The sequence below is a fragment of the Canis aureus genome, chromosome 13, assembly GCF_053574225.1.
Source record: "Canis aureus isolate CA01 chromosome 13, VMU_Caureus_v.1.0, whole genome shotgun sequence".
Classification (NCBI taxonomy): domain Eukaryota; kingdom Metazoa; phylum Chordata; class Mammalia; order Carnivora; family Canidae; genus Canis; species Canis aureus.
In genome coordinates this window covers 7,084,699-7,112,291 of record NC_135623.1, presented here as the reverse complement: position 1 = coordinate 7,112,291, position 27,593 = coordinate 7,084,699, and the positions used below count along the sequence as shown (strand labels likewise).

General features: G+C 53.9%; 1 protein-coding gene and 2 long non-coding RNA genes across 10 annotated transcripts in view; 2 read left to right on the top strand and 1 right to left on the bottom strand.

Moving 5' to 3' along the window:
- The window catches only part of SLC2A1 (solute carrier family 2 member 1), a 29,112-nt gene extending 12,086 nt beyond the window's left edge, over nucleotides 1–17,026 (bottom strand). Inside the window, exons 1-2 of the mRNA XM_077844436.1 lie at nucleotides 16,760–17,026; nucleotides 4,173–4,268 (exon numbers count right to left, since the gene is read on the bottom strand). Coding sequence (XP_077700562.1) covers nucleotides 4,173–4,268; nucleotides 16,760–16,777 — 114 coding nt within the window. The 5' untranslated portion in view covers nucleotides 16,778–17,026. The remainder of the gene's footprint in view (nucleotides 1–4,172; nucleotides 4,269–16,759) is intronic.
- On the top strand, nucleotides 4,710–9,921 carry LOC144281744 (uncharacterized). 2 transcript variants are annotated; one of them, XR_013350144.1, is made up of 4 exons: nucleotides 4,710–5,163; nucleotides 5,519–5,628; nucleotides 7,413–7,860; nucleotides 8,531–9,921. It is a non-coding gene; the product is annotated as an uncharacterized LOC144281744 (long non-coding RNA). The 2 variants fall into 2 exon arrangements; XR_013350145.1 differs by lacking the exon at nucleotides 7,413–7,860.
- Nucleotides 17,027–17,177: 151 nt separating the features above from the next.
- LOC144281742 (uncharacterized) overlaps nucleotides 17,178–27,593 on the top strand; it is a 51,462-nt gene continuing 41,046 nt past the window's right edge. For 6 of the 7 annotated variants that reach the window (XR_013350137.1, XR_013350142.1, XR_013350140.1 and 3 more), the window contains exon 1: nucleotides 17,178–17,658. This is a non-coding gene — a long non-coding RNA (uncharacterized LOC144281742). Of the gene's footprint in view, nucleotides 17,659–21,109; nucleotides 21,253–27,593 lie in introns of all 7 variants that reach the window. The other variant, XR_013350141.1, reaches the window with a different exon arrangement.

Sequence of the window (27,593 nt, the reverse complement as noted above, 5' to 3'; positions counted from 1 at the left end):
ACATGCCTGACACTGTCCCTTGGCCAGGATCTCATGGTTTCTAAATGGCCTTTAGTCATCTCTGTTGGCAACTCAGCCATTTGAGGAAGGGAGAGGCAGTTCTCTCCACCCAGTATGGTGGTCAGGATGCTCTGTGGCTGGGCTTCCCTCCTCCCCAGGAGACAGGAGGCCTGGCAAGGGCGTCACAGGGATGTGGTCATCACTCCAGGGGGAGGCCTGGAGGCCACCTGGAGCTCAGCCTCTCACTTTCCAGGTAACCTCACCAGCCTGAGCTTCCTCTTGAGAAGGCAAGATAACCCAGCCCCACCCACCGTGTGGGGCTGCCGTGAGGACGGAATTTATGGGAAGGTGCTTTGTAAACATTTAAGATAATGTTATGATTAATTAACCACTTCCAGGAGGAAGCCCTTTGGGGCTTGTTTTATGGAGGAGCCCCAGCCTCTGGCATCCTCCCCATTGGTGCCGCACAGGCTCCTTCAGGGAGCAGGCTGGGAGCAGGCCGACTGGAGCAGCCCAGGGCCCCTCTTAGGCCCCCAGGGGCAGTCGGGCAACGCTCCCTGCCACCACACGGCAGCACGGTGGTCCCCACTGCCTGGGCCACCTGCCTCTCCTCTCCTGATGGGCGAGTCCCCTTCAGGGGCTACCCGGCTGCCAACTCCTCCTTGAAGGGCCATGTCCCGCCCCCCAGGCCCGTGGCAGCCTGCCGTCCTCTGGGCTCTGGAGGCACCCGGAAACCCTGCATTAATTAACTGCACTCTGGCTCTTCCGGTGGTGGTGGTGGGGGGGGTCCCCGCCCCCTCGAGTCTTCGGAGGCTGGAGGTTAGGGCCGGGCCGGGTGGGGCCCAGCTCAGACCGTGTGTCACCCTCTACCCCTCCTGACTGTCTGGGACAGAGCCTGGCGCAGCCCTTGTCCTTGTCGAGTGAAAGTGTCAGCAGGCCTGAGTCACCCAGGGCGGCCCCGGCAAGCCCTGCTGCCGCCTCCTACTATTGCATCACCTGATCCCCTCTCACAGGTTAGGTTTATCAGGTCCTCGAATCCACTCCGCTTGCTCCGGTGGGCCGGGCTGGGGCCGGGCTGGGGCCGGGCGTGCAGTGCGTGAGTGCAAGGTGCAGGTGTCAACACGGGGAGTGTGCGCTACGGGCTCTGCCGGCGGGCTCCCGACCTGAGCCCGGGACAGCTGCCCCCAAATGCACCCGTAGACGTGGGGCCCTCAGTGACACCCCCCCACCCCTGTCCTCCTAAGCTGTTCCCCCTCCGCTGGCCTCCAATGGCCTCTGATTAGGGCCGGAGGCCCCAGGATGCAGGAACCTCCTGGTGCATTTGTCTACATCGGCAACTTAAGAAGTTTCTCAGTGGCTCCCAGCCAAATGCAGCCCCCCACCCTCACCCCGTGCCTCTGCTCCCCCAGCCCCTGCCTCCTGGGACCCCTCTCCATCTCCCCCCCACTCCCCCGCAGATTCCTTACAGCACATTTAAAACACAAAATCACATATGAAAAAGCATCCCTGGTGTACCACCCCTCCCACCACCACCCTCTTTTCTTCTCCACCAAGGCTCTTGGAAGGGTCGTCCCGGCTCTTTCCCATCCCCCCTCCATCCTCCAGGGGCTGCAAGGAGGTTTCTACCCACATGGCTCCTCCCACTCAAACTTTGGTCACCAACGGGGCACAATCCGGTGTCTGGCATTGGGCAACATGGGGCTGACTTGTCCAGGTCACCTTCTGGGAAACTTGAGAGCACTCCTCACCCTACTGCTTGACTCTTCTCCTTTTATCCCAGTCTCTCTAGGACACCCCCCTCTCCTGCTATTTGGTACCAGTGACCAACTCCCGGTTTCCCCCCAGCTGACTCAGCTGACCACCCACCCAAGAAACAAGGCCCCATGTCCAGGTGTTCCCTGCAATCTCCAACTGTGGCCCATCAGTTCTGGAGTGTCCCAACTGCGCCTGTCAGCTCCTCCTATACCTGCTCCCCCTCCAGGCCCCGCACCACCCAGGCCAGAAACCTAGAAGCCACATTTAAACCCCACTCTCGGCCTCACACTAAACTCATGACCAAATCCTGCCCACTCTTCCTGCTTGGTGTTTGTTTTCCCATCCCGATTCCAAAGCAGCTTTCTCACTATTTCCCTATCTCTCATTCCCCATCCTCAGATCCCTCCCACTGCCCAGATGCCCAGGTCCTTTCCCTAAAATGCAAATCTGATTATATCTGTCCTCTTCAATGAGTCCCTATTGTCCTCGGTCTGAAGTCCATCCTCCCAGCTGGGCCCACCCAGTGCCCACGCGCCTGTCCTCACGGGGCCTTGCCGCGCCAGTGGCTGGTATTTTGTAGATGAAATCTACCCAACAAGTCCCTTTGTAAGTCAGCCTTGGGTTTACCTTGTTGGCGGCCCCAGACCTCTTTCTCCTCCCGCCCATCCTACCCTGGACACACCAGTCTCTCTCCTCTGCCTACCCAACTCCGTTCTGTTTCTGGAAAACACTTCTACCCAGATCTTGGAGTCCTCATTCTGTCATTAACTCACTAGGCGATCACAGTTGAGACCTCACTTAATCCAGGAGCTCTTGACTTTGGCCACACTCTAGAATTGACTGGGGCGTGTTAAACATCCGATGCCCAAACAGCATCCCAGATCAAACACATCAGACTCGGGAGCATCCAGGGGGGTGCACTCAAGCGCAGAACCCAACTTCCCTCTCAGGCCGTGCAGAATTTCCATCTGTATGATTCCCAAAAGGAGCCAGCTCCAAGGCACACACCTTGGCAGGAGCTGTTCAAAATACTCAGCTAAAGCAGGGCTTGGGGCTGTTCCCAGTGTGGGCGCCATCTCACACAAGTCTGGAAAAGTCCTGTCACCTCCGCTGCAGCTGAGCATGACTCAGCAGGCCAGGCCTTCCTGGTGACCTGCTCCCGGGCATCAGGCGTGGCCCCCCACAGCCACCCTCCGCCTGTTTGGAGGAGGACCAGCTCTGAATCCTGACACTGCCCAGTTCCCCTGGACAGGCTGTCGGTTCTCGGGGGCCAGCCCCACTCACCTTCTGGCCTCACCCTCTGGACAACAGAACTGTCAACTGTCCTCCTGACAGTCTGGTCAGGAGGACAACCCTCCTGACCAGACTGTCCACTCTCCTTTCGTCCTCCCCAAGAAGGTACAGATTTTCAAACTGATAAGCAGCTGGTCAGGAAGACAGCCTGAGGTTGTACAGTCTGACTTCTGAATCCACCCTTCACTAGTTATGTGACCTTGAACCCGTTGGTTATTTCATCTGCCCAGGGCCTCAGTCTCTGGGTCCATAAAATGGAACTCACCACCCAACCTCATAAACATATGTGAAAGGCAGGTATAGGGAAGGGACTCCTTATGGTATCCTTCCCTGCCCTTTGACCTCCTTTCCTCTCCTCTCCTCCCTAAAGCAGGTGGGCTGAGCTGGGGGTGATCACGGGGGTCCCTCCCACCCTCGAGGGAACAAGTGGGAGGTGCCATGGGGAGAAGGAAGTGAGTACAGATCCCTACTACCTGTGTTTCCCCACCGTGAGACGCCACTTGTACTTGGGCCTGGCACAGGGTCTCTGGGGAAAGGAGGCTGTTTCCAAGTGGAACGGGATGCCGTACAAGGGGGGATGCTGCTTATGGATGGGTGTGAGCACAGGCTTGGGGACCTCCCCGCGGGGAGGGCTCCAATGCAGCCTGGGGTTGGATACCAGCTTCGTCCCTGCCTAGCTGGGTGATGCCGGGCAGGTCTCCTTTCTCTGGCCACTCTCCCGACCTGCGGGATGGGAACAGTGACTGTTGCCTGCCCGCCCGCCTACCTTGGAGAACATTGTGAGTAGCAAGTGAGGTAAGCCCCACGAAGCCCTCTGTAACCCTTGAGGGTCACATAAATGAAGCATCACCATAGCAAGCATAGCTTTGATGATTACAAATGTCTCTGTTGGGGTGGAGGTTGGTCAAGAGGACTTCGAAAGACCCCACCATTTTGCAGGCCCAACATTCCGAGGCTAAAACCAAGAGTTTTTGACCTGTTCAGAGCCAGAAAATTGGCTGGTGGGAACAGATGGTGAATTGATGTAAATGACAGACACCCAAGAGGCAGGGTGAGCATGTGGGGTGTGCAGCGCACAGCAGAGTAAGCTGGTGTTGACAAGCCAAGGAGGGCACAGCACTCACCTTCTGGGGGGCATTGATGACTCCAGTGTTGTAGCCAAACTGCAGGGAGCCGAGTACTGCCCCTCCCACAGCCAGCATGAGGCGGCCTGTCAGCTTCTGCAGAGGAAAAACACCACACTGTTACAGGTATGTCTGGGCGCAGGTGGCAAGGCAGGGCATGGGCTGGCAGGTTCCCTCGGTCAGATATCTTGCCTGACTCCTGGCACCATACCAGTCCTTTTCCCAGGAAACTCGGCCACTTCCTGACCTCAGATGCCCCACACCAGCCCCAGTGACTTCTAGACACTGGGCTGGCCGGACTCATTCCTGGGAAGAGAGGGGAATTAGGGTCTTCTCTAGAATTCTCTGCAGCCAGGTCTTGACCCTCTGTGGAGTCTCATTCCTCTGGTGGAGCTATGCCCAGGGTCCAGGTGGCTCCAGACTCTGTTTGGGAGGCCCAGGAATCAACTCCCCTATGCCGGGGGTGGGGGGGTGGGGAGGGACGATAAATTATGGAGGAGCAGCATAGGTAGGGGGGAGCACCCTGGATTTGGATTGGAAAGTGCTGGCTTCTGATTCCAGCCAACCTGCTACTAGTTCTGTGAATTCCAGCAGGCTACCCTTCCTCAATCCTGCTTGGATCCCCATTGGAGATGTGGTCTTGCCCTCTCCTCCCTCCATTCACAGGGCAGGAAACTGAGTCCTGAGAGGAGACAAGCCCCAGATTACTCAGGGCTCTGCAAAAAGCCAGGCTGGAGCTCAGGGCTCCTGGGTCCCCAACTCGTGCCTCTTGTGGCAACCATCCACAGACCATGAGCTTCCCAGGGTTATTTGGACACAGATGACATAACAGGCAGGAATGCGCTTTGGAAAAGTACATGACACCGGGCAAGTAAGAGTGCTGGGCCAACGTGCTACGATGGGCAAAGGGCTGGGGAAGAAGAAAGGTGGTGGCGCTCTGGCCCCTGGCAGCCTGGGACAAGAAGATCGCAGGCAGGGAAGAGGCCGGCAGGTAGGAGAGCCCTGGGTGAGTAGGGTGCCTTGCTGGAGAAAGGGAGAGGACTTTTCTGCCTTTCAACATGAAGAAGCCAAGAGATGTGACATGAGGTCCCTAACTGATTGTGAGAGAATCAAACTGGGGAGGCAGAGAGGGGGTGAGCGCCAAAGCAGGACTGGTGCTCACCATTGATCGTGTGCGCCACACCGGGCTGGGTGCTAGAGGGGACAGTCAGGAGCACCAAGCCACAGGCTTTGGCCTCAGTTTCCCCACAGAACCCAGAAGCAGCCCTGACTTCAAGATCCTCATAGATAGCACCGCGTTTATGGCGAATCAGACAGGTTCCTAGTACCGTCTTTTCATTTTCTAGAAGCTGTCAGGCCAATGATTGTGAAAGCCAAGGTTCTCCCATCAGAGACTGAGAAAGAGGAAGAGGCTCCGGCTAGCCTGAGTGCACGAGCAGAGTCTGTTCTTCACCAGGTGTGTGCTGGGACGGTCTCTCCCCACCAGGCCACCTGGCCCCTTCCTGGCCCAACTGCGGACATTCATCCTAGGCCAGGGCTTTCCTCGTGGTGGGCTGCACTCCCTTTGGTTCCCATCCTTCCCATCTCCCTTCTCTTAGCTCTCCAGGCAGCCTCCAGACCCAGGCTGTCGGCCCTGTGTGGGTGGGGAGCACGGGACAGATGTCCTCTGTGGGCCCCAGCAAACTCACAGGGTGACCACTGAGATGAAGGGAGAGGCTGTCACAAGGCACAGAGGGTCAAGGGAGGAGGGCTGAAGAGTGGCATTGAAGGCCCCCAAGGTGAGGCACACGTCTTTGCTCCCACGGGGTTGTCCAAAGTGTGGGATCAGTGGAGAGCCAGACAGATTTCTCTAGTTCACATTAGAATAAATATAAATAGGATTTCATAAAGTGTGGCATGGCTTTATGATAGGATACCTATTGATTTGGGACACTTCCCAAGATACATTAAGTAAAAAGCTAGCTTCACAGTAGGGTGCATTGCCTGCTTAAAAAAAAAAAAGAAGAAGAAGAAGAAAAGGCTGAGGGTGGGGGGTGAGGCCGACCATACCTATCTACCTGCTTAAAATGACGCCCAAGAAGGGTAACGTGGCCCCTTGGGGGATCTGGATGGCAGAAGCTGGATGAAGAGACTTTACTTTTACACCCTTCTGCATGTTTTTGAATTTTGAACCATGTGAGTGGGTCGTGTACTCAAAACATTTTCTTTATGAGCCCCTTGGTTTCATATTACTTAGAACAAAGCATTTAGATAAAAATATAAGTGAAAAGTAATACAGATGACGCGTGGATCTCTAAGAGCCATGCCGGTGGCACAGGAACTGTTTCCAGTGTGGCTCTGATGTTCCCGGGGTGTCTGGGCCTCCGAAGTTGCTCTCGGGGCTCCGCTGAGCAGCTGCGGCCTCTGGCAGTGGGGGCTCCCGGAAGCCAAGGACAGACCCTTGGGCTGGTGCAGGTCAAGGTCACACTGTGCTTTAGAAAACCCACCTACCCACGCCCTGGTTACATCCAGAGCCACCTGGGCTGGCTGCTGCACCAGGACTCACGAAGACTCAGTGACCCGGGTTCCAGGCCCTGGATGAAGCAGGCCTGCATCTTGACCCTTCATCAGGATGGGGTGGGGGCCTCCCCCGTGGTCGGAGTTCCAACACCAAGGTGGGAGAAGGTGTGGTGGGAGCCCTGGAGGGAGAGACTTCTAATTTTGCCTGAGGACAATCAAAGATAGGTTTCCAGGAGGTGACATTGGACTTGGGGCGTGAAGGACGTGCAGAGAGTCGGCCAAGTGGGGAAGCAGTGGCAAGACTGCATTCCAGGTAGACAGAACAGTACGTGCAGGGGAAGGAAGAGGGGCCTGACTCCGCTGGCTCAAACAGGGAGCGTTCAGTGTGGCTGGGTGTCAGGGCAGGGGGGGAGCCCACCGCAGCCCCTGGGCAGGCACGCCCCCCACCACACCCAGCTTGATGTGGGAAGAAAGCCGGAGAGAACCGCTGCCCTTCACTTGGGAGCTGGGATACCTGGAGGTCTCTGGGCTCAGTTTTCTGACGTAGGAAATGGGGGATCAGAATTCCTTCTCCCTAAAGACTTGCTGTCAAGACATGATAGAGCCTGGCATGGTTCCCCTGACAAGCTGAATCAGGGAAGGATGGGAAGCCGCTCTCCCCAGGGCCACCTCAGCGCATCTGCCCCCACCAGCTCTCTGCCTGCAACTGAAGGGCCCTGATGAAATCCATTCATTTCACAGGTTTCCTTCGGGGCCAAGCTGATGGACTACTTGGTGGCGACCTAGAGAAGGGGAACAATTGTGGAGTCTGGAATCTGTGACTCCCAGGATCCCGCCCCGGTCACCCATCTGTGACCACCCTAGGGCTGAGGCTACCTTCTAGAACATCCTACCCTCTTCCGGGGTTTTCTTGTGGTGTCCTCTGCAGTCTCCAGCTCGGGCTTCTAGCAGTTGAGAATACCCACCTGCTGTTCACCCACCAGTTGGGGAATTCCCGCCAAGAGTGGGACCTGGGTCCTACCCAGCCCTGCGGCCAGAGTGCCCAGGGTAGGGGGCATAGTACAGAACATTTGTAAAACAAACCACTTCTGGATTTCGCTTTCAGGCAAAACAGGCTCCATGTGTATCCATTTTGCCAGAGCCGTGCTCATCCTAAGAGATTTTACCTTGGCCATTTATCGAACCCCTGGTGGGTACTAGAACATCATCTCTGAAGGCAGACACAGGCTAACAGGAACTCCCAACTCCTGGGTGAAATGAGGCAGACCCAAGTTCAAATCCTGACTCTCTTAGGAGTGCCACAGAGCTGAGTTCAGCAAACGCCCAGGCTCAGGGTGTGGCACAGAGGAGGACGTCACACCCCCACCCCCATCAGCCCTATCCCAAGGCGAGGGGCCTCCCCTTCCCGGGAAGCCACTGATGAGGTGTCAGCCTCAGGACCTCTCCTCCCACACACCGGGATGCCAGATGGCACCGGCCGTGTCACATAACTTGCTAAGCACTGTGGCCTTTTGACCCATGCCCATGTGCCCTTCCCAGCACAGTGCTCCAGCCCTGGGCTCGGCCTACAGTAGGCCCTTGGTCAATATTGGCAGAAGGAGGGCATGTGGCTACTGCCATTCAGAGGCAGGGCATTCCTTGCTAGAGGAAGGCCCAGGTGTTGGCACAATCCAGATGTTGCTCCCATCCTATCCGCTTCCCACAGCTTCCCTCATGGTTTCCTGATGTGCACAGAGGCACACGACATGGCCTTCCTAACTGCCTGGTCCCCAGTTCTAAGGAGGACAGGAGGGGGTGAGGCAGGGGAGTAGAATCCATAACAGCTCTCTTTTCATTTCTTTTGTGTACGTTTTTCTTAGGATCTCATTGGAACAAAATTCTGGACAAAGAAAAGAAAAGAAAAGAAGCCTAAGGAATTGCAGAATTGCTGTAACAGTCTCGTGTGACAGATGGGGACCTCAGGTCAGAGGGCAAACTCCCAGAATAGTCAGCAAACAAAAGCCAGGGCTGGAACTTGAGTCCTTTCGATTGCTTGACTGACAGTTTACCCTCCGACCTCTTCCATCCTGCCAAGTCTTTTCAAAAAGAAGAGTGATGGGTTACCCCTCCAAAGCCTAACCTTCAGGTGACCTCAGGCACTGGCTTCTCTGGAGGCCATCTCCTCAGAGCTCTCCCCATGATGTCAGGACTTCTGCATGGCTGAGCCTCCCCTGCACCCCACGGTGGCCCTGGGGGCAGAAGGTACTCATCAATCTTAAAAGCAGAGAGGAGAGGAGGGAGCTGCTGCATTTATCAGTACCTGCAGCACCAGTGAGGCACCAGGCACCATGCCAGGGTCTGCTTCCACATCTTGGTTTAACCACCATGAACAGGTGCTGGGGGAGACACTGCTCCCACTTCACAGACGAGAAAACGGGAGGCTGGAGAGGAAAAGGTGGATAACCAGAAGGTCCTTGGCTTCTGTGACGCTTCCGGTAGGAGGTCTCTGACACCAAGTCCTATGCCCTTCCTGCCCGTCCTCCCCCTTGCTTCTGGGCACTGGCCCCTGAAGGAAACAAGGCTTCTACCCTGTGCTTTCTATGTAGGTCAAATTCTATCCTAGCAACCTTTGGGGCCTTGCCCTGTCCGAGCCAGGATAGCCCAGGCCAAAGCTCAGAAACCTCTGGTCACTTGGGTGGATTTTGCTCTAAGCCTCAGTTGGCAAACTATGGCCTGTTGGCCAAATCCAGCCTGCCAGCTAAGAATGGGTTAACATGTTTAAGTGGCTGGAAAAAGGGGGAAAAAAAAAAGACTAATATTTTGTGTGATGTGAAAAGGATATTAAACTCTTTCAGTGACCACTAATAACATATTATTGGAACACAGTCACACTCACTGATTTATATATTGTTTATAGCTGCTTTTGTGCTACAATGGCACAGGGACTGCATGGGCCACGGAGCAGAAAAGGTTTGTCAGCTTCTACTTGAAGCCGTAGGTCCTTGGAACTGCTATGTGCAAACCTAGCACAAGAACCGCACAGGATTTTCCGAGCCTTCCACGTCATACCAGAGCATCTTCTCTAAGTAACCAAAAAGGTGTTTGTCCTAAAACGGGATGTTAGGGGATCCCTGGGTGGCTCAGTGGTTTAGCGCCTGCCTTCAGCCCAGGGTGTGATCCTGAAGTCCCAGGATCAACATCCTGGCTCCCTGCATGGAGCCTGCTCCTCCCTCTACCTGTGTCTCTGCCTCTCTGTGTGTGTCTCTTATGAATAAATAAAATCTTAAAAAACAAAAAACAAAAAAAACAGGATGTTAAAAGCAACAAAGTGGTTCCCTGGGGGACTGTGTGCATGGGCCTTGGGCAGGTCCCGACATCTGAAAAGGTGGACACCCCTGATAGGTACCCATCCCAATGGTGAGATGGGCACCAAATCGACCTGATGAGTTAATTTGGTCAGAACATGGGAATATGCAGAGGTCCCTGTTGGTGGACAAGTCCCAGCTCCCCTCACTTGTGTGACCTTCAAAAAGCCCAATCCCTCCAGACTTCTTTTTCTCCACAAGAGAAGTTTCCTAATAATACATTACTAAGGAAAAAAAAAAAAAAACATTACTAAGGAAAGATAATACCTGAATGCTTGTTCCCTACACTATTCTAGTCAACGAGCATTCGGCAATAAACCAAACCAAACCCTGCCTTCATGAAACTTGATATTTTAGTTGGGGGTGGGAAGACAGAAAATAAAAACCTAAAAGACATCAGGTGGCGAGTGGTATGAAGAAAGAAAGTGCTGTATCTTAATCACAGTGGGACATGCCTGTAACGGAATATTATGCAGCTGTTGGAAAGAATGCAGCACATCTGTATGTCTCCGATATGAAGCGAGTGCCAGGGTAGATTGCTAAGGGGAAAAGCAAGGTGAAAAACAATGTGTAGGATGTACATTTTGTGTAAGGAAGGAGGAGAAAATGAACTTGTATAATGGCACTTGGCTTGTATGTGCAGAGTAGATACAACTGTAAACACTGACCTGTCACCCACCTAGGGGTGGGTGAACAGGATAGGGTGTGTGGGGCGCAAAGAACCATGTAGAAAGCGCGATCCAGTTATAGGCACCCACATTCACCTGCCCAAAAAGAGGTCTGTTGAGGAGAAATGCCAAACCATTACAACTGGGAGAAGACGTTTACTCTTACTTGGTATGCTTCTCTATAGTTGACTCTATCACTTCCAAACATCTACGACCTGACCAGAGAGATAAGATTATCACCCCCACGGCAGTGGAAACAGGCTTCAACAGGATGTGTGGCTTCCCTGAGGTCAAATGGTAGAGCTGTTTCTGAGGCCTGAGGCCGGCTCTGGGCTAGGCAACCTGGGGGACACATCCTGTCCAGCAGAGGCCTCGGTGGCCAAAGCTTCCATAAGCTGGCTCTGGCAAGAGGTCTCTCCCCTTCTGGGATGCCAAGGCCCCTGGGAGGCCAAAGCCAGCAAAGGGTTGGTGCTGAGGTCTTAGAGAGGGTGAACTCTGCCCTCGGGGATCCCTGGGTGGCTCAGTGGTTTGGCCCCTGCCTTTGGCCCAGGGCGTGATCCTGGAGTCCTGGGATTGAGTTCCACGTCAGGCTCCTGGCATGGAGCCTGCTTCTTCTCCCTCTGCCCGTGTCTCTGCCTCTGTGTGTGTGTCTCATAAATAAATAAAATCTTAAAAACACACACACACACACACACACAAAACTCTGCCCTTGTTCTACCCTGAGTACAGGACGAGGAGCCCTGCTCAGTTAACTACAAAATCCCAACGTTTATGCATTGGCTACTGCCTCCCTGGCTTGGTGGCTGGGGACAGAGCTTCAGCCTCACTGCACCCCTCCCACGGAGGGAGGTAACAATCAGAGGTTTGTTTTGGAGGCCAGGCTTGACCTGCCAGCCTGGTCACAGCCTCTCTGGGCCCAGGAGGCCAATGAGGAGCAGCACTCTCAGCCTCCACCATCCTGGGGCTGCCCGTTACCGAACTGAGTGGCTTTGTGACCTGCGTGCCCAGGAGCGGGGCAGGAGAAGGGTGAGGCTGCAGGTCCCAACCCAATGCTGCACACTTCCCCCTTTGTTCCGGGCTTCCCCGGCTCTGCCAACTCTGGGGGAGGGGGAACTGGATGCCTGTACCCTCAGAGCCAGAGGAGAGCTCTAGGCCCTGCCACCCCGTGACCAGCAGGCGCTGGGTATAGCTGAGCTCCCTGAAGTCACAAGCTGATTACGGGGGATTTGGGACTGACCCAGCAGCGGGGCAAGTAGGCTTGGGTCCCCGAATGGCTCAGCATGGGACAAGGATCGTAATGGAGATGTTTACACTGCCTGTGCACCCAAACCAGCCATAGAAAGGGTCTTCCCACATAAATAGCCACCACTTTGAGTTGGGGAACTTGGCCGGTCTCACCATACCTTGCCACGGGGGAGCAGGCGTCCAGCTCTACAGCTCTGAGGAAAGCCACTTGCCCAAGGTCATGTTTTGTTTCCATTCACAAAGGATTTCAGTTGTCAAGTTATGTCTAATCCAACCTTTAAATTCCTACTGCACCCAGGAGCTTGGAAAGTCCTAGAGTGTAGGAATTCCTGCTCATTTGGGGTGAGTGGAGGGTGGCACACTGGACAAGGATTTGGAAAACAGTGTCTTTTTAAAACACTCTGGAACACCTCAAATTCTTTGTAACAGCCTTATCTTGGACAAGTTTCTTTCCTTCGTGGGCCTCAGTTGCTCCATCTGTCCAATGGAAGGCTAGGCCATGCACTAGAAAGTCTTTTCCTGGGGATCCCTGGGTGGCGGAGCGGTTTGGCGCCTGCCTTTGGCCCAGGGCGCGATCCTGGAGACCCGGGATCGAATCCCACATCGGGGTGCCGGTGCATGGAGCCTGCTTCTCCCTCTGCCTGTGTCTCTGCGCCTCTCTCTCTCTCTCTGTGACTATCATAAATAAATAAAAATTAAAAAAAAAAAAAAAAAGAAAGTCTTTTCCTGCTCCCACTTTCCTTTACCCTCTTATGTCATCCTAGAAAGGCTGGCAGCACGTTTTGCAGTAGGAGGCTCAGTGTGTGACCTTGGGAAAGTCATTTTTCACCAGACAGTGATGTCACCGCGGCTTGTATCTCCCTCACAGGGGAGGCAGGGCAGCCACATTAGCTGACCCATCTCTGGGCCCGGACTCCCACCCAGGTGCTACCTCTGCAAACAAGCCTCCCAACAAACTTCTGCTGCAGAAGAGTTAGCCAGTGGGATCTTTAGCAACCACGCCTCAAGGCCTGGGCATCCCGGGGCTCCCCAAAAGCTCACATTGTCAGAATGCCAGACTTCTGGATAGAGGCCACAACCCAGGTGGGACCCAGGTAAGTGCAGTGAGTCGTGGGAGTCCAAAGAAGAAAGGAATATTTATGGAGCGTCTGTGGGGACAGACACATTTTTGTCTGAATCCTTACACTCTAATAATGAAAATGACATCACTCTGCAGATGAGGCAACTAAAGTAAACTGGAATTCAAAACCACATCCACAGGACTTCAAAAGTCTATGTTTTGGAGCGTGTAGGAGGCTCAGTCGGTGAGGCGTCTGCCTTCAGCTCAGGTCATGATCCTGGGGTCCTGGGATCCAGCCCCCCATCAGCTCCCTGCTCCCCTGGGAGCCTCTCCTTCTCACTCTGCCATTTCCTCCTGCTTCTTTCTGCGCAATCCCCCCCCCCCAACCGCATCCCTATGTCAAATAAATAAATAAAATATTTTTAAAAAGTGTATGCTCTTCATACCACTGAGGGGCTGAGGAGCTCTGCAGATTTCTGATTTCTCTTTTATCTGGAAGGCAGAGGCCCCACAGAGGCCCAGGGCACCACAAGGGACCAGCAAGGAACTCTTCACAAAGGGCTGGGGAGATGTCCTCGCCTGCTGCCCAGGAGGGGGCATGCGTGAACTTCTGGCTGGGAGAGGAGGCATGCAACCTGTCCCCCATTTCCTATTCAGTTAAACTTAGTGTGATGTGCAGAGAAAAGGACAGAACGCAGGGAAGTCAGTGGAGTCTATTCTCAGGGCTAGGAGGTGAAGGGGAGCACAGCAGAAAGAACTTCAGGGCGCCCTGCTGGCTCAGTTGGTAAAGCATGCGGCTGTTGGTCTCAGGGTTGCGAGTCTGAGCCCCAAGGTAGGCAGAGAGATTACTTAAAAATTAAAAACAAAAACAAAACCCACTTTAAAAGAGAGAGAAAGAACTTCAGAGTCAGACACCTGCTTGAAAGACCCGGGTAAGGGAGGTAACCTCTCCAGGCCTGGGTCTACATCCTGTACAAAAGGGCTGTACTTGCTGATCAAACCGGCAGCCTCCAAAGAGAGAGGCTTTATTCCAGAATATATACTAGTGACCCAGAGAGGGTTTAGCCATTAAAAAAAAAAGAAAAAAAAAGTGTTTTTTTAAAACCATAACTGTTATCTGCGTCTTTTTACGTTTCTTTTTTTTTTTTTTTTAAGATTTTATTTATTTATCCATGACAGACATAGGGAGATGCAGAGAGAGAGGCAGAGACACAAGTAGAGGGAGAAGCAGGCTCCACGCAGGGAGGGACGTCGGTCCCAGGTTTCTAGGATCACGCCCTGGGCTGAAGGCGGTGCTAAACCACTGAGCTACCCGGGCTGCCCCATTTCTATCTTAAGTAGGCATATAATCTACTAGTATAACAGTGTATATATGTGAATTTATTAATACAGATAAACCACTAAAGCAGGATGGGCTCCAAAGTTATTTACTGATGGGCAGGCGGTCCAAGTTTGGAGTATTGCTCGAAAACACCTACCGGCTACAGGCATTTAGAACCAACTCATACAAGAGCAGCCTTAGAATTTAGGCAAATTCTCTGATCAGCCCAAAATTCAAGAAAGGGTGTGGTGAGACGGGCCAGCGGAGACTGAGAGCCCTTTTTCATCGGCCTGGGTTCAAATCCAGCCCTGCTTAGAGCTGTGGGACTTCAGGAAAGTCACCTCTCTTCTCTGAGCTCCAGGCGTGTGAGCCAGTAGGGCTCCTTACAGAGGGTCAGTGTGACACAGTGGCATTTTAGCCAGAAGTCTAGTAAACTGTTAAGTGGTTACTGATTTTTCTCCTACACTTTTCTGTCTCTGCTCAGAATATTCTTATCCACTCCACAAAAAAAAAAAAAAAAACAGGTCCTGCGGAGCAAGACAGTTCTGACTCTTGAGGAAGTAAAAGAGAAAAGTCCTTCTCTTTCATAAAGAAACTGAGGCCCAGAGAAGTTAAGTGGCCTGCGAGAGCCCCGAGATAAAACAGTAAATATGTGGACTCCAGGGTCTCAAGCCCTTATCAGTAGCTGGAGTCACTTGTTTGATTTTTATTTCGTTATATCCATATGCCAGGATAAAGGTTCACCCAGGACTGTTGGGGTTGGGGGCGGGGGAGGGGGGATGCTCGGGGTCTCATTTCTTTTTTTTTTTTTTAATTTTTTTTATTTATTTATTTTATGATAGTCACAGAGAGAGAGAAAGAGAGAGAGAGAGAGAGGCAGAGACACAGGCAGAGGGGGAAGCAGGCTCCATGCACCGGGAGCCCGACGTGGGATTCAATCCCGGGTCTCCAGGATCGCGCCCTGGGCCAAAGGCAGGCGCTAAACCACTGCGCCACCCAGGGGTCCCTAATTTTTTATTTATTTATGATAGTCACATACACACAGAGAGAGAGAGACAGAGGCAGAGACACAGGCAGAGGGAGAAGCAGGCTCCATGCACCGGGAGCCCGACGTGGGATTCGATCCCGGGTCTCCAGGATCGCGCCCTGGGCCAAAGGCAGGCGCCAAACCGCTGCGCCGCCCAGGGATCCCTCGGGGTCTCATTTCAAGGCCAAGGGCCAGGGTGGGGTGAAACAAGTTGTGTGAATTCAACAGGTACGAAGGAGCCTTTCCCGGCGGAGAGGGCAGCCGGGCCTCAGGCAGGCGCGCTCGGCCCAGGCGAGACCCCAGGGACCCCTCGCAGTCCCGCTGGACCCCTGGGCAGCCCGCGGGAGCGCAGTTCTAACCCGCACCCCGGGTTTAAAAAAGGTGGCGGTGGGGGTGGGGAGGGGGACATCCTTGTGCCTCCCCTGCCAAAGGACCTGAGAAAATTCAGGAGGGGGCGCTTCAAAAAAAAAAAAAAAAAAAAAAGTCATTTTAAAAGATTCTATGCAAGGGGTTCGAGAGGGTAAGAGACAATGCCCCGCACGCATTTGAGGGGATCCGTAAGTATTTGCTGAAAAGGAACCGTTCTGAGAGTCACAAAGCTCGCCAGCGCGACACGCGTGTCTAAGAGGAAGAAAGAGATCCTATCCGGGCAGCTGCTTGCCCCCAGGGGACGAGACCGCGTCGGAACCCCGGGCCGCCGACCCCCGGCGCGCGCACCTCCCGCTGGGGCTCCTGCTGGGCCCCCGGCCGGGCCCCCGGGGCCGGTGGGTGCGCTCTCGGCCCGGCCACCTCCGAGCACCTCTCCCCGCTCTGGGGCCTGCGCCACGCAGAAGGGGGCCCCGGCGGCCCCGGCATCCCGGCCCCAGGAGCCCCCCGCGCTTCGGGCCCTCGCGGGGCGGGCGCCCGGAGCGCGCGAGGCCGGTCCCCCGCCCAGCTGCAGGCCGCGCGCGGAGCGGGTGGGGGCGGGTCCTGCCGCCTCCGCGCGCCGGGGCCGGGGCCGGGGCCGGGCCGGGGGCTCGGCCGGCTCAGCCAATGGGCGCCGCGCTCGCGCCCCCTCCCCCGCCCCGGGAGGAGCCGGCGCGGGGCCTCGGCCGGGGCGGTCGTGAGCGACGTGCCGCGCCCGGGCCCCCGGTGCCCCGGCCTGCCCCGGCCTCCCCCGGCCTCCCCTGGCCTGCCCCGGCCGCGTGGACCGCGCGGCGCCCCGGAAGGAAGCCGGAGAGGCAGTGCGGGCGCCGAGGACGCACGCGGAGCCCCGCGCCCCGCGCCCCGCCCGCGCCCCCCGCCCGGCAGAGCGCGGCGCTCCAGGCCGGCGCCGGGGGCGGGGGCGGGGGGCGGGGGCGCTCGGAGGCCGGCGGCCGGGGGCGGCGGGTCGGCGCCGGTGTGCGGGCGGGGCGGGCCGGGCCGGGCCGGGCGCGCCACTCACCTTGCTGCCGGGCTCCATGGCCGCGCTGCGCCGGAGGCTCCGCGAGCGCCGGGTGCGCGGGCGGCGACGGGCGGGCGGGCTGCGCGCTCCGGCTCCGGCTCCGGCTCCGGCTCCGGCTCCGGCTCCGCTCCCCGGGGCTCCCGCCGCGAACCGGACGCGGTCGCTCGGCCTCCCGCTCCCTGGCGAGCTCGCTCCCGAGACCCGGGGCCCGCGACCTGCGCGCCAGCCGGGGCTGCCTCCAGCTTCTCGCCCGCAGCGCCGCGAGGGAGTTTATAGGCCCCCGGCCATTGGCTGGCGGGCGGCGAGTGGGGGGCGTGGGGGCCGGGCCGGGGGCGGGGCCCGGGGCACGTCCGGGGCGGGGCGCGGCGCGGCGGGGCGGGGGCTGCGCGGCGCGGCGCGGCGCGGCGGGGCGGGCGCCGGGGACCCTGGGGCGCCCCGGGGCGGGGAGGCGCGGCCGCTGGGTGACGCGGCGCCGGGGAGCGCACCTCTCGGAGCCTCGGCGACCTCCTGCAAAATGGTGGAGCCGTAGGGAGGGCTCTGGAGTCCCCCCTCCGCCGCCGGAGGACCTCGGGGAAGCTCAGGACCGTCCTCGGACCGCCGCCAGGCTCCTCAGGAAGCTTAAGCGAGTTAACGTTTCTGAAGTGCGTGGGGCGGCATCTGTTTCGTTGTAAGCAGTAGGTCCGGATCTGTCGGACCAGCTACAGGAGGTCTCGCTCCGCGACTTTCTCCTAAGCCCTCTCCACCCCCGACATTCCTGTTTGCAAGCCAAGCCTTGCTTTAGCACGGGCTGGGCCCTCTGCCGGAAAATCATACCCACCTCCTCCCTGGGCTCTCCTGTCACCACCGCCTTGGTGAAATCTTCTCTAGCCCTGACAGTACATGCGAACCCGTGGCGACAGGTGAGTGCTGAGAACACATGGGTCCTTGGGTTTGAGCCAGTTCTATAGAGTACACCGGGTCCTAGCACCATCCTAGGCAACCTGCTGGCCTTTGAGCCGGTTTCATTAAAGGTAAAACGGAATCAATACCACCTCCAAGCTTCATGTGCTGTCATGAGAGAATTTCTAGAAAGTTGATGAAGTTCTCAGCACTTGCTGACACACAGGAAGTCCTTTTTTTTTTTTTTTTTTTTTTTTTAATGGTGGTGGTAACATTTCACCTTATTTCCTCTCCTAAACCCAAGTCTTACTTGAGACAGGGCAAAGGGAAAGACCCCCCTGTCCAAAGTCCTGAGGTCAGGCTGAGTGTCCCCCTTTCCCTGTGGAGACGGACAGGGAGGGGTTACTTCTGGTTGGAAAGGAGGAGGCTGAGCTGACCACATGACTGCTGGACTCATCTGTCCAGACTGGGTGTCCAGTGCTGCCAAGGGGGCACCCGGGCTGGGCATGGAGCAGCCCAAGGACAGGGAGCAAGAGCCTTCCAGGCACACCGCTGCCCACAGCTTCTATTTCTCTGGTCTCCCAGCTGCTCAGCCTGCAAAGTGTGGGGGTTCCTCTTGCCACCACAAGCCTCCACACCAGTACCAGTACCAGTACCCCAGTACCACAAAGTCCTGCTGCTTTCACTCCACGTACCCCTCCCCCCCATCCTCCCTCCCTCCCTGCTGTTTGCAGGGCCTCCACTCCTCTGCTCTCACCTCCTCTAGTCCTAACCAGCACTTTCAGGCTCATATGTCTAATGCTGCTTGAGAGGGAGCAGGCCCTGGCTTAGTTCACGAGCTCTCCTGCCTGACCTCTCCCATTGAGCATTTTCTTGTTTCTACCTTTGCTCAGATTGTTTCTGAGCCACCCTCAGTGTGCCACAGTGCTTCTGATGGCACAGAGGACCTCTGGAATGGGGCTTCTGGAAAGGGTCCCAGAGTCCCCCAGGAAAGAAGCTTTATCTTCTTTACCCTTTGGTGTTTCTCAGTGAGCTCCTGGTCCTGTCTTCCCCCAGATGGAGCCCCCCAAGGATGGCTTCTGTGGGGGAGACACATGGGTGGAAGGAGTGAACGCAGGCAGTAATGAATGATCCTATGAGGAGCTAGCCTGCCTGTTTCTGCCAACACTTGAAGTCTTTCCCTAAGTACCTTTCTGGTTTTGCCACTTTCCTGCTCAGAGTCTCCATAGCTCCCTGTTTCCAGGCATATTGTGTAGGCCTCCTCTCAGCTGGGGGTATGTCTCATTCAGCCCACGGGTCACACTCACCACCAGGCTCCCTTTCCTTCTCTAGGCCAGCCCTGTGTGGGTCACTTCCCCAGGGTCAGAGGCATGTGAGTCTGTTGCTAGCCTGGGGAGCCCCCGAACTGGAAAGGATGCCAGAGGGGAAATGGGCAGCAATAATACCAAGTGGAGTGTGCAGGGATGAGCATGTGTACAGGAGAAGAACTTGTGCCATAGAGGAAGGCGAGGGGGTAGAGAGAGCTTCAGAGAAGATAGGGGACATGCAGAGCAGGGTGTGGAAGGCTGAATACCAGGCCGACCATAGGGAAGGCCATTTTCGGCAGAGGGAAGAACATGCACAAAAGCAGCAGACAGGGGATCCCTGGGTAGCTCAGCGGCTTAACCCCTGCCTTTGGCCCAGGGCATGGAGCCTGCTTGTGTCTCTGCCTCTCTCTCTCTCTCTCTCTCTCTCTGTCTCTCATGAAGAAATAAATAAAATCTTTAAAAAACAACAACAACAACAAACATCACTGAGCAAATCCCTTCTCTCTGAGCCTCAAGACTCATATCTGTAAAATGGGTTTAATGATTTCCTCTTGGGCAGGCCTGAGGAAAAATGGATGTGTATAGAAGTTTATCCCAATAAACAGTGCTAATTCATTTTTTTAATTGTATTTATTTATTCATGAGACACACAGAGAGAGCCAGAGACACAGGCAGAGGCAGAAGCAGGCTCCCAGAGGGGAGCCCGATGTGGGACTCCATCCCAGGACCCCCGAGATCATGGCCCAAGCCAAAGGCAGAAGCTTAATCTCTGAGCCACCCAGGTGCCCCAACAGTACTAATACATGATGTCCCATCCAATCCCCTTCCCCTGGCAAGGGTAGCGAGGGTAGCACTAGAAGACAAAGCAGAGTGGCTAGAAACACAGCGTTGCTCTTGCCGAACCTCACCCTACCCGCCCAAACAGACCCCCATTATCTGCTTGAAATTCCATTTCTTCTCTCTCTATAAAAATTTCATGACCTGCTAGAGGCTATAGTTTTGAGGTAAATTCATGAGAAGCTATTATTAACACTGGATCCGAGGTTAGATTCGCAGGCGGGCTAGTTTATTTTTTGGGTGGCTGAGTCCTGGGAAACAGAATGTAAGTCCAACCAGAGAGGGAACACCCGAGAAAGCCTAAATGGCATCTGAGCCTGGAAGGCTGGAAGCTGAGGGGAGCAGAGCGCATGAGGTAATGCCTGGAGCCTGGCAGGAAGGTGCAGCTGAGCCACAGAACCGCAGAGCCCCACTAAGCAGCCCCAGGGGAGGCTGTGCAGGGAGGTGGCAGAGACAGGGGATGAAGTTAGGGGGAATCTGGGCAAAAGAAGCTGAAGAGGTGAGGTCCTAAAGGCCCTCAATTGCCAGTTTATAGGAGTTAGGACTTCTTTCAGGGGTAAGTGGGAAGCCATGGAGGGTTTCTGAGCAGGGGAGGGGCCTGAGGAAATCGAAGCCTCCCCTTGAGCCTCCCCTGCTCTGAAGCTCTGAAGAAGGCTGCAGAGTTTGCGGGAGTCCTGGGGCTCAGCTTGCAAGGACCGAGGGCCCCCCCACTCCCCCTCCACCCCAAGCTGTGCTCACACTGGCAGCTTTGTTCCCTGGAGGCTGCCTTTAGCCCTGGAAGGAACTCGCACTTTTTCTGGGTCCCATTCCAAGCAGTTCCAGGCCTCACCAGCCAGCCAGCCAGCCGGAGGAAGGGCTCTGGGACTGAGGGGCGGTGCCAGGTGGCCGGCGGCGCTGGGTGCTGGGGTGCGTGCCTGGGAGCACGCACGTGGGCTCGGGCGGCCTGCGCGGGGCGGAGGGCGGAAGGCACCCGGGAAGAGGGTTTTCTTTCTTTCTTTCTTTTTTTTTTTTTTCCTTTTCATTTTGCCTTTAAAGGCAAGCGTCCCAGAGAAAAAAGCTTTGCTGAGTCAGCCGCCGCTGCTGCCTCTGATGCAAGGTGGGGGCTGGCCTGGGATGGGACTGGGGAGCCCCTAAACCTCTGGCTGTTGTGCAACTCAGATCCTCCCAGGCTGCAGATAAACGCGATGCTGGACTCCAGGAGGGCCCGACGGGCCAAGCTGGACGGTGGTGTGTGTTTTAATATTTTCATTCTGATTCGCACACCTGTTCAAACCACCTGCTCTCAAAGAACTTTTCAGAACTTCATCCTTTCTGTGCCCTTCCCCAGGGCTCTGCAAGCGTGCTCGTCGGGGCTGCCACCAGCTCGCTGATACTGGGGGCACACGGGGAACATGCCCCTGCCCCATTCTCTCCTGAGCACCAGGCTTCTTGTACAGCTGCCTCCAGGTCAGCCCTTTGAACGGCCCACAGGTACCTGACACTCACCTTATTTAAATCTAAACGCTGATCGCCCGGGTGGCTCAGTGGTTTGAGCGTCTGCCTTTGGCTCAGGTCCTGATCCCCCCGTCCTGAGATCGAGTCCTGCAGGGAGCCTGTTTCTCCCTCTGCTTATGTCTCTGCCTCTCTCTCTGAGTCTCTCATGAATAAATAAATAAAATCTTAAAAAAAAAAAGTTGGGAATCCCTGGGTGGCTCAGCAGTTTAGTGCCTGCCTTCGGTCCAGGGTGTGATCCTGGAGTCCCGGGATCAAGTCCCACGTTGGCTCCCTGCATGAAGCCTGCTTTTCCCTCTGCCTGTGTCTCTGCCTCTCTCTCTCAGTCTGTGTCTCTCATGAATAAATAAATAAAATAAATTTAAAAAGTTTAAAAAATGCATCTTTCCCTCCCTCCTAGTCCCCACCCCAGAGATGGCTCCTTCATCCACCAAATTGGCCCAGCCAGAGACCTAGCATCTTCCTTGGCTCTTCTCCTCCCCTCATCCCCTATATCCAGTCAGTCCTGCAGACTCTATTCTTACAAAATAGCACTGGGCTTGACCCTCTTCTTCATCTCCACTGGTCCCGAGCCAGCACAATCTAGGACCCCTGTGTATCCTGTTCCTACCTGCCACCACACCGGTCTCTCTAAAACACCCAGCCACCTCATCCTTTCTTTAACCATCTTTCCGGGCACAACGTGGTTATATCTCACAGACGTCATGGGGAGTAAAGCTGTATGCAAAAGACTGTGATTTCATGTGTACAAAGGTCAAACCGGGTAAAACTTACCTCCGGGTAAAACTTACCTCTGGGATTAGAAGTCTGGATAATAGTTACCCTTGGAGTGAAGGCAGTGACCATGAGCGGGGCTGATACCAAGGCTGGGATGAGGGAAAGGCAGGATCAACGTTACTGATGTTTTCCTTTTGCCCTGAGCTTTCATTCGACTCATTGTGGCGCTACGACTAATCCTTTATTTAAAATTTTGATGTTTTGACACGGTGGATTATTATTTTTTTAAGATTTTATTTATTTTTTCATGAGCGACACAGAGGCAGAGATACAGGCAGAGGGAGCAGTAGGCCCCGTGCAGGGAGCCCTGTGCGGGACTGCATCCCAGGACCCCAGGATCACGCCCTGGGCCGAAGGCAGAGGTGGTTACAACCGCGGAGCCACCCAGGCGTCTCATGTCATTGTGGGTTTTTTTAATTAATTTTGATTTTTAAAAAAATATCACACTGACTCATTATCTTGATGACTGAGCATTGGAAACACCCCTTTAAAATTTTACTGTGGTGGTGAGTGCCTCATTTGCCATAGCCTCCTCCTTGCTCTGCTGGTGATGTTTTGTCGTCGGGGTATTGGTTACATGGTATGTTCAGTTTGTGAAAAATCATCGAGCTGTACGCATCCAATTTTTGCACTTTTTTCTGTATGCACATTGTGCCTCAATTACGATTCCTTTTTTTTAATTTAAAAAATCCAACTCTTTCCATGGTTCCAAGGGAATGTCTGCCATCCACTTCCTCTAGCATCTGCAGCACCAAGAAGAGTACCTGGCACAAACTGGGACTCCGTACATATTTGTTGGATGAATGAATACAGTATCGTCCCAGTTAATTTAATTCCCATAAGAACTTGATGAGATGAATGTTTTTCTCTCCCATGTTCTTAAATGGACAACAGAGATTCAGGGAAGTGAAGTAATTTGCCCAGGATCAGAGAGTGGGTGGTAGGTAGTGAACAGGTAGTAAGTGTCAGTTATAGCACCTCGATGAAAAAAATAAACGAGCCAAAACCTTGACAAGCACTGCTTGTTGAGATACCTGGCCCAGCACCAGCTCAAGCATCGGACCTGGGTCTGGCTCTTATCTCTTAGATTACAATTATTTGTGCCTTATCTTTCCCCAGATAATAACCTCTTTGGGGCAGGGGCTCTGGCACTCCTGTCTTCCCTCTGACCAGCTGGTTACTTAGCACAAGGAAAAGGTTCTACATGTTTTTAACAAACAGGGCACCTGAGTGGCTCAGCGGTTGAGTGTCTGCTTTCGGCTCAGAGCATGATCCCAGGTACTGGGATCGAGTCCCACGTCGGGCTCCCTGCATGGAGCCTGCTTCTACCTCTGCCTGTGTCTCTGCCTCTCTCTCTGTGTGTCTCTCATGAATAAATAAATAAATAAAAATCTTTAAAAAATGTTTAACAAACAAATGAAGCAAAGAATGAGCGACTGAGGGGTCTGTCGTAATATGTGGTGTAGAGCACAGGCATTGGAGAGAGATCTGCTAGCTGTGTGGCTCTGGACATATTACTAAGGCTTTCTGAGTCTCGATTTCCCCAACTGTAAAATAAGAATATCAGTACTTACCTCAAAAATTTATTGAGAATAGGAAGTGAGGACGTGGTTGTCAGGTGACTGGCATATTTTAAATACCTGAGGGATGCCTGGGTGGCTCAGTTAGTTAAGGTTTGCCTTTCATGATCCTGGGGTCCTGGGATCAAGCCCCAAGTCGAGCTCCTTGCTTGGCAGGGCACCTGCTTCTCCTCCCTTTGTCTGCCGCTCACCCTGCTTGTGCGCTCTCTCTCTCTCTCTCTAATAAATAAATAAAATCTTAAAAAAAAAAAAGAAAGTAGATATTCAAAAATGGTAAATATGATTATTATAACCTGCATTTTATATTCGCAAAACCTGATTTATTTCATTCCACAGTGGGTGGAATCAACCTGTTTCAGTTTCATGTGTTGCTTTCTGGGGGTTAGGGGTTGAGGGGGTGTCTCTGGAGTTGGAAGGAGGGGACCTGATGCAGCCCCCAGGGCTTTCTTCCTCAAGACTACAGAGAGGGAGGGTGCTGGAATAGTCCGGAAGTTGGCTTTATGGCCCAGCTCCACCCTGCTGGTGGTGCTGTCTTTGCCAAGTTGCCCTCTTCCTGGGAGCTTCTATTTTCTCTCTGTAAGATAGAGCTCAGAACAATCTTGACCCTGTGGGGCTCTGGGGAGGGTTCAGTGGCTTGACCCTGGGCCTGGGGCCCAGTAGAATCTCCATTAAGGTTGAAACTGAGGAATTCATCTGACACCCTAAGGTAGGAACAGCAAGGAGCCCGGAGGGTCTCAGCGACCCTGAGAAGTCCCAAGGGCTAATGGGAAAAATAAATAAATAGCTTGACTGGTCTCTGTTATTTTCATAGAAACTTATTTCTCCTGAGAAGTGAAATAACAATGTCCTTTATGCTGATGCAACTTTTAAGTATGCCAAATGCCTTCCCACTCCTCATTCCTTTGCTCCTCACACCTTGTGCTGAGGGCAAGACTAGATTTATTCACACGGCCATGGGGCGGTTGACGAGACCCAAGCATGCAGAAGTTAAAGCCACTTGCTTGAGGTCACACCGAAGGAGGAGTTTGGTAGCAAATGGAAGGTAGGAAACCCAGACCTCTTAACTGCTGGATGCCACCAAGCAGCAGTCTGGATCCAGAAGTAGCACACAGCTCATGCCCCAAACGAGGGGCCTTGAGACCCAGCAGGTGTCACGCTGTGCTCACCCCCCTCCCCCAGCCCCCACCTGGATGCCACCTGGCAGTCACACGCACATTCATCACGGAGCTGCTGGCTGACTCACACCATTTATACCAGAGCTGACTCACATTTTAGAAGAGGGAGAGTGAAAACCAGTCGAGAGCCCAGAGAAGCCCTCCCTTCTGCCTTGAGGCTTGAGATTAATGCCCCAATCCGTGGCAGTTTAGCTCTAAAGAAGGAAAAAGTGCTGTGGGCTGGCTGGAGATGGGGATCTCTGCACTCAGAGGCAGGTGGTGGCTCTGCTGCAGGCAGGTCTGCTGGGTGACTTCAGAAAAGTCACTGTCCCTTTCGAAGCCTCGGCCTCTCCCTTTTGTAATGAAGGGGTTGTTAACACATACCTTTGTCATCAGAAGTCATGCGTATGGACAGCTTGCTGTGTGCCAGGCACATGGCTAAGTGGTTGGCAGGGAATTATCTTCTTTAATTCTTCTAACCAATCCCAGATGTACAGATGCCAGCCCCTTTTCCAAGGAGGGCAACTGAGGCATAGTTCCAGAGGGTCATATCCCAGTTGACCTGCAAGTAAGCAAAGTGGCAGGTCTGAGAACTGAACCCAGTCTGTCCCTAGAACTCTCATAAACTGCTCTACGTCTACTCCATTTATCTCGCTAGACCTCATTTTTCTCATTTAAAAAAAAATGCGGTAAAGTATACATAACCTAAAATTTGCCATTTTAACCATTTGTAAGTGTATAGTTCAGTGGCATTTAGTCCATTCACACTGTTGAGCAACCATTACCACCCTCCATCTTTGGAATTTTTTCACCTTTTGCAGGTAAAATGCCATACCCATTGAATAGAACTCCCCATCCCCACCCCCCAGGGCGACCACCTTTTTACTTTAATTAATTTAATGAATTACATTTAATTAATTTTAATGAATTTGACTGCTCTAGGTACCTCACAGAAACTTTCCTCATCTTTAAAACTATGATAATAAGAGTCCAGAGTTACTTGATGCTTCTCTCAGTAGGGCAGTTGGCTCTGACTTGGATGTAAATTCCGGTTTTTTCATTCAACCGCTTGAGCTCCCAGGCACGTTGCTTAACCTCTCTGCTGACTCCCATTTCCACTCCCCTAAAATTGGCCTAATGAGCCCTACGTTGTGGGGCTGTTGGGAGAATCACAGGAGACAATGGATGAAGGCGTTTGGCAAGTCCAACACCACTCCAGAGCTTGTCATGTGTACTTTCTTCCTGGAATGCTGGGACGGGGACCCTGGCCTAGATTTATAGGTGAAAGAGCTGGAAAGATACTCAGATTGTACATTTCAACCTATTTACAGATGGGAAGACTGAGGGCCAGAGAGGTAGAAATGACTTGTCCAAAGTCGCACATGGAACACTATGCATCTGTGTGCATCTATGCCCTGGGCACAGTGCTCTGCATAAGGCAGGTGCCTAACAGATGTTTGCTGCTGAGGCTGGAAGGCAGAGACCATGGCATAGAGAGGGGGCCTTGACTGCTCGGCTACGGAGCCCTCCTCTAGGGCAGCTTGCATTCCATCCTGTGTACCTGGGTTGTTTTGTTTTTTAAAAGATTTTATTTATTTATTTGGGGGGAGAGAGAGAGCACAAGCAAGGGGAGGGGTAGAGGGAGAGGTAGAAGGAGGGCTCAATCCCGGGACCCTGAGGTCATGACCTGAGCCAAAGGCAGATGCTTAACCAACTGAGCCACCCGGGTGCCCCTGTGTACCCAGTTTTGTAAAGTGCCTGGCTGATAAAGCCTCTGCATACAGAAGGGACTGGAGCAATATTCTTCTATCTTGGGTGGTTCTTTTTACTGGTTCCCAGAGGCCCAGTCTTGTGGGGGAGAGTCCCTTCTTTCTTACACCCTTAGAGTAATAATTGTTAGGAATTTTTGGGTGCAAGTATAAATATATTAAAGCCAACTTCAGCCAGCAAAGGAGAATTTATGAAAGGCTACAGAGGTGCCTCCCAAACCAGGGACAGAAAGGCCACTGGGTGCTGACAAAGCTCTGCACTCAGCGAGGAGGCTGCCACCAGGACCTTCGGTGTCACTCATCCTTGCTTTATTCCTCTTTCTCTGCCCAGACAGGCATGTCTCCACTTGGCAGATTATGCCATCGCACGATGCCAGGACATACATAGGACCATCTTGGTGACCCTCAGGCTGACTTGACTATCTCTGGGTCCTGATTCTAAGTTTGTAGATGAGAGATCAGCCCAGTGTGTGTGCGATGTTCATCTTGGGACCAACCGGCTGTGGTCAGGTGATTGGGTCATAGAGCACATACCAGGTTGGCAGGGCTCACCTCTGCATGGGGGTGGGGCAGAGGAAGGTGTGTGATCCCAATGGAGGCATGAAGGCTGACGCATGCATGCATTACAAATGTTGTTGAATGGAGATATATACATTCATGGGCATGGATAGAAAGCCCAGATAGTTTCGAATGAAAAAACAGGTTACAGAACAGCATGTTTCTATTTTTCTTTTTTTGAAAAAAAATTTTTTTAAATTTTTTTATTTTGATTTTTTAAAAAGATTGTATTTATTTATTCATGAGAGACAGAGAGAGAGGCAGAGACACAGGCAGAGGGAGAAGCAGGCTCCCTGCAGGGAGCCCAAGGCAGAACTCGATCCCAGGACCCCAGGGTCATGACCTGAGCCAAAGGCAGACAGACACTCAACCATTGAGCCACCCAGGTGCCCCTCTTTTTTTCTAAAGATTGTATTTATTCATTTGAGAGAGAGAGAGAGAGAGAGCCATTCAGGTGCCCCATCACATTTTTCAAAGTAAAG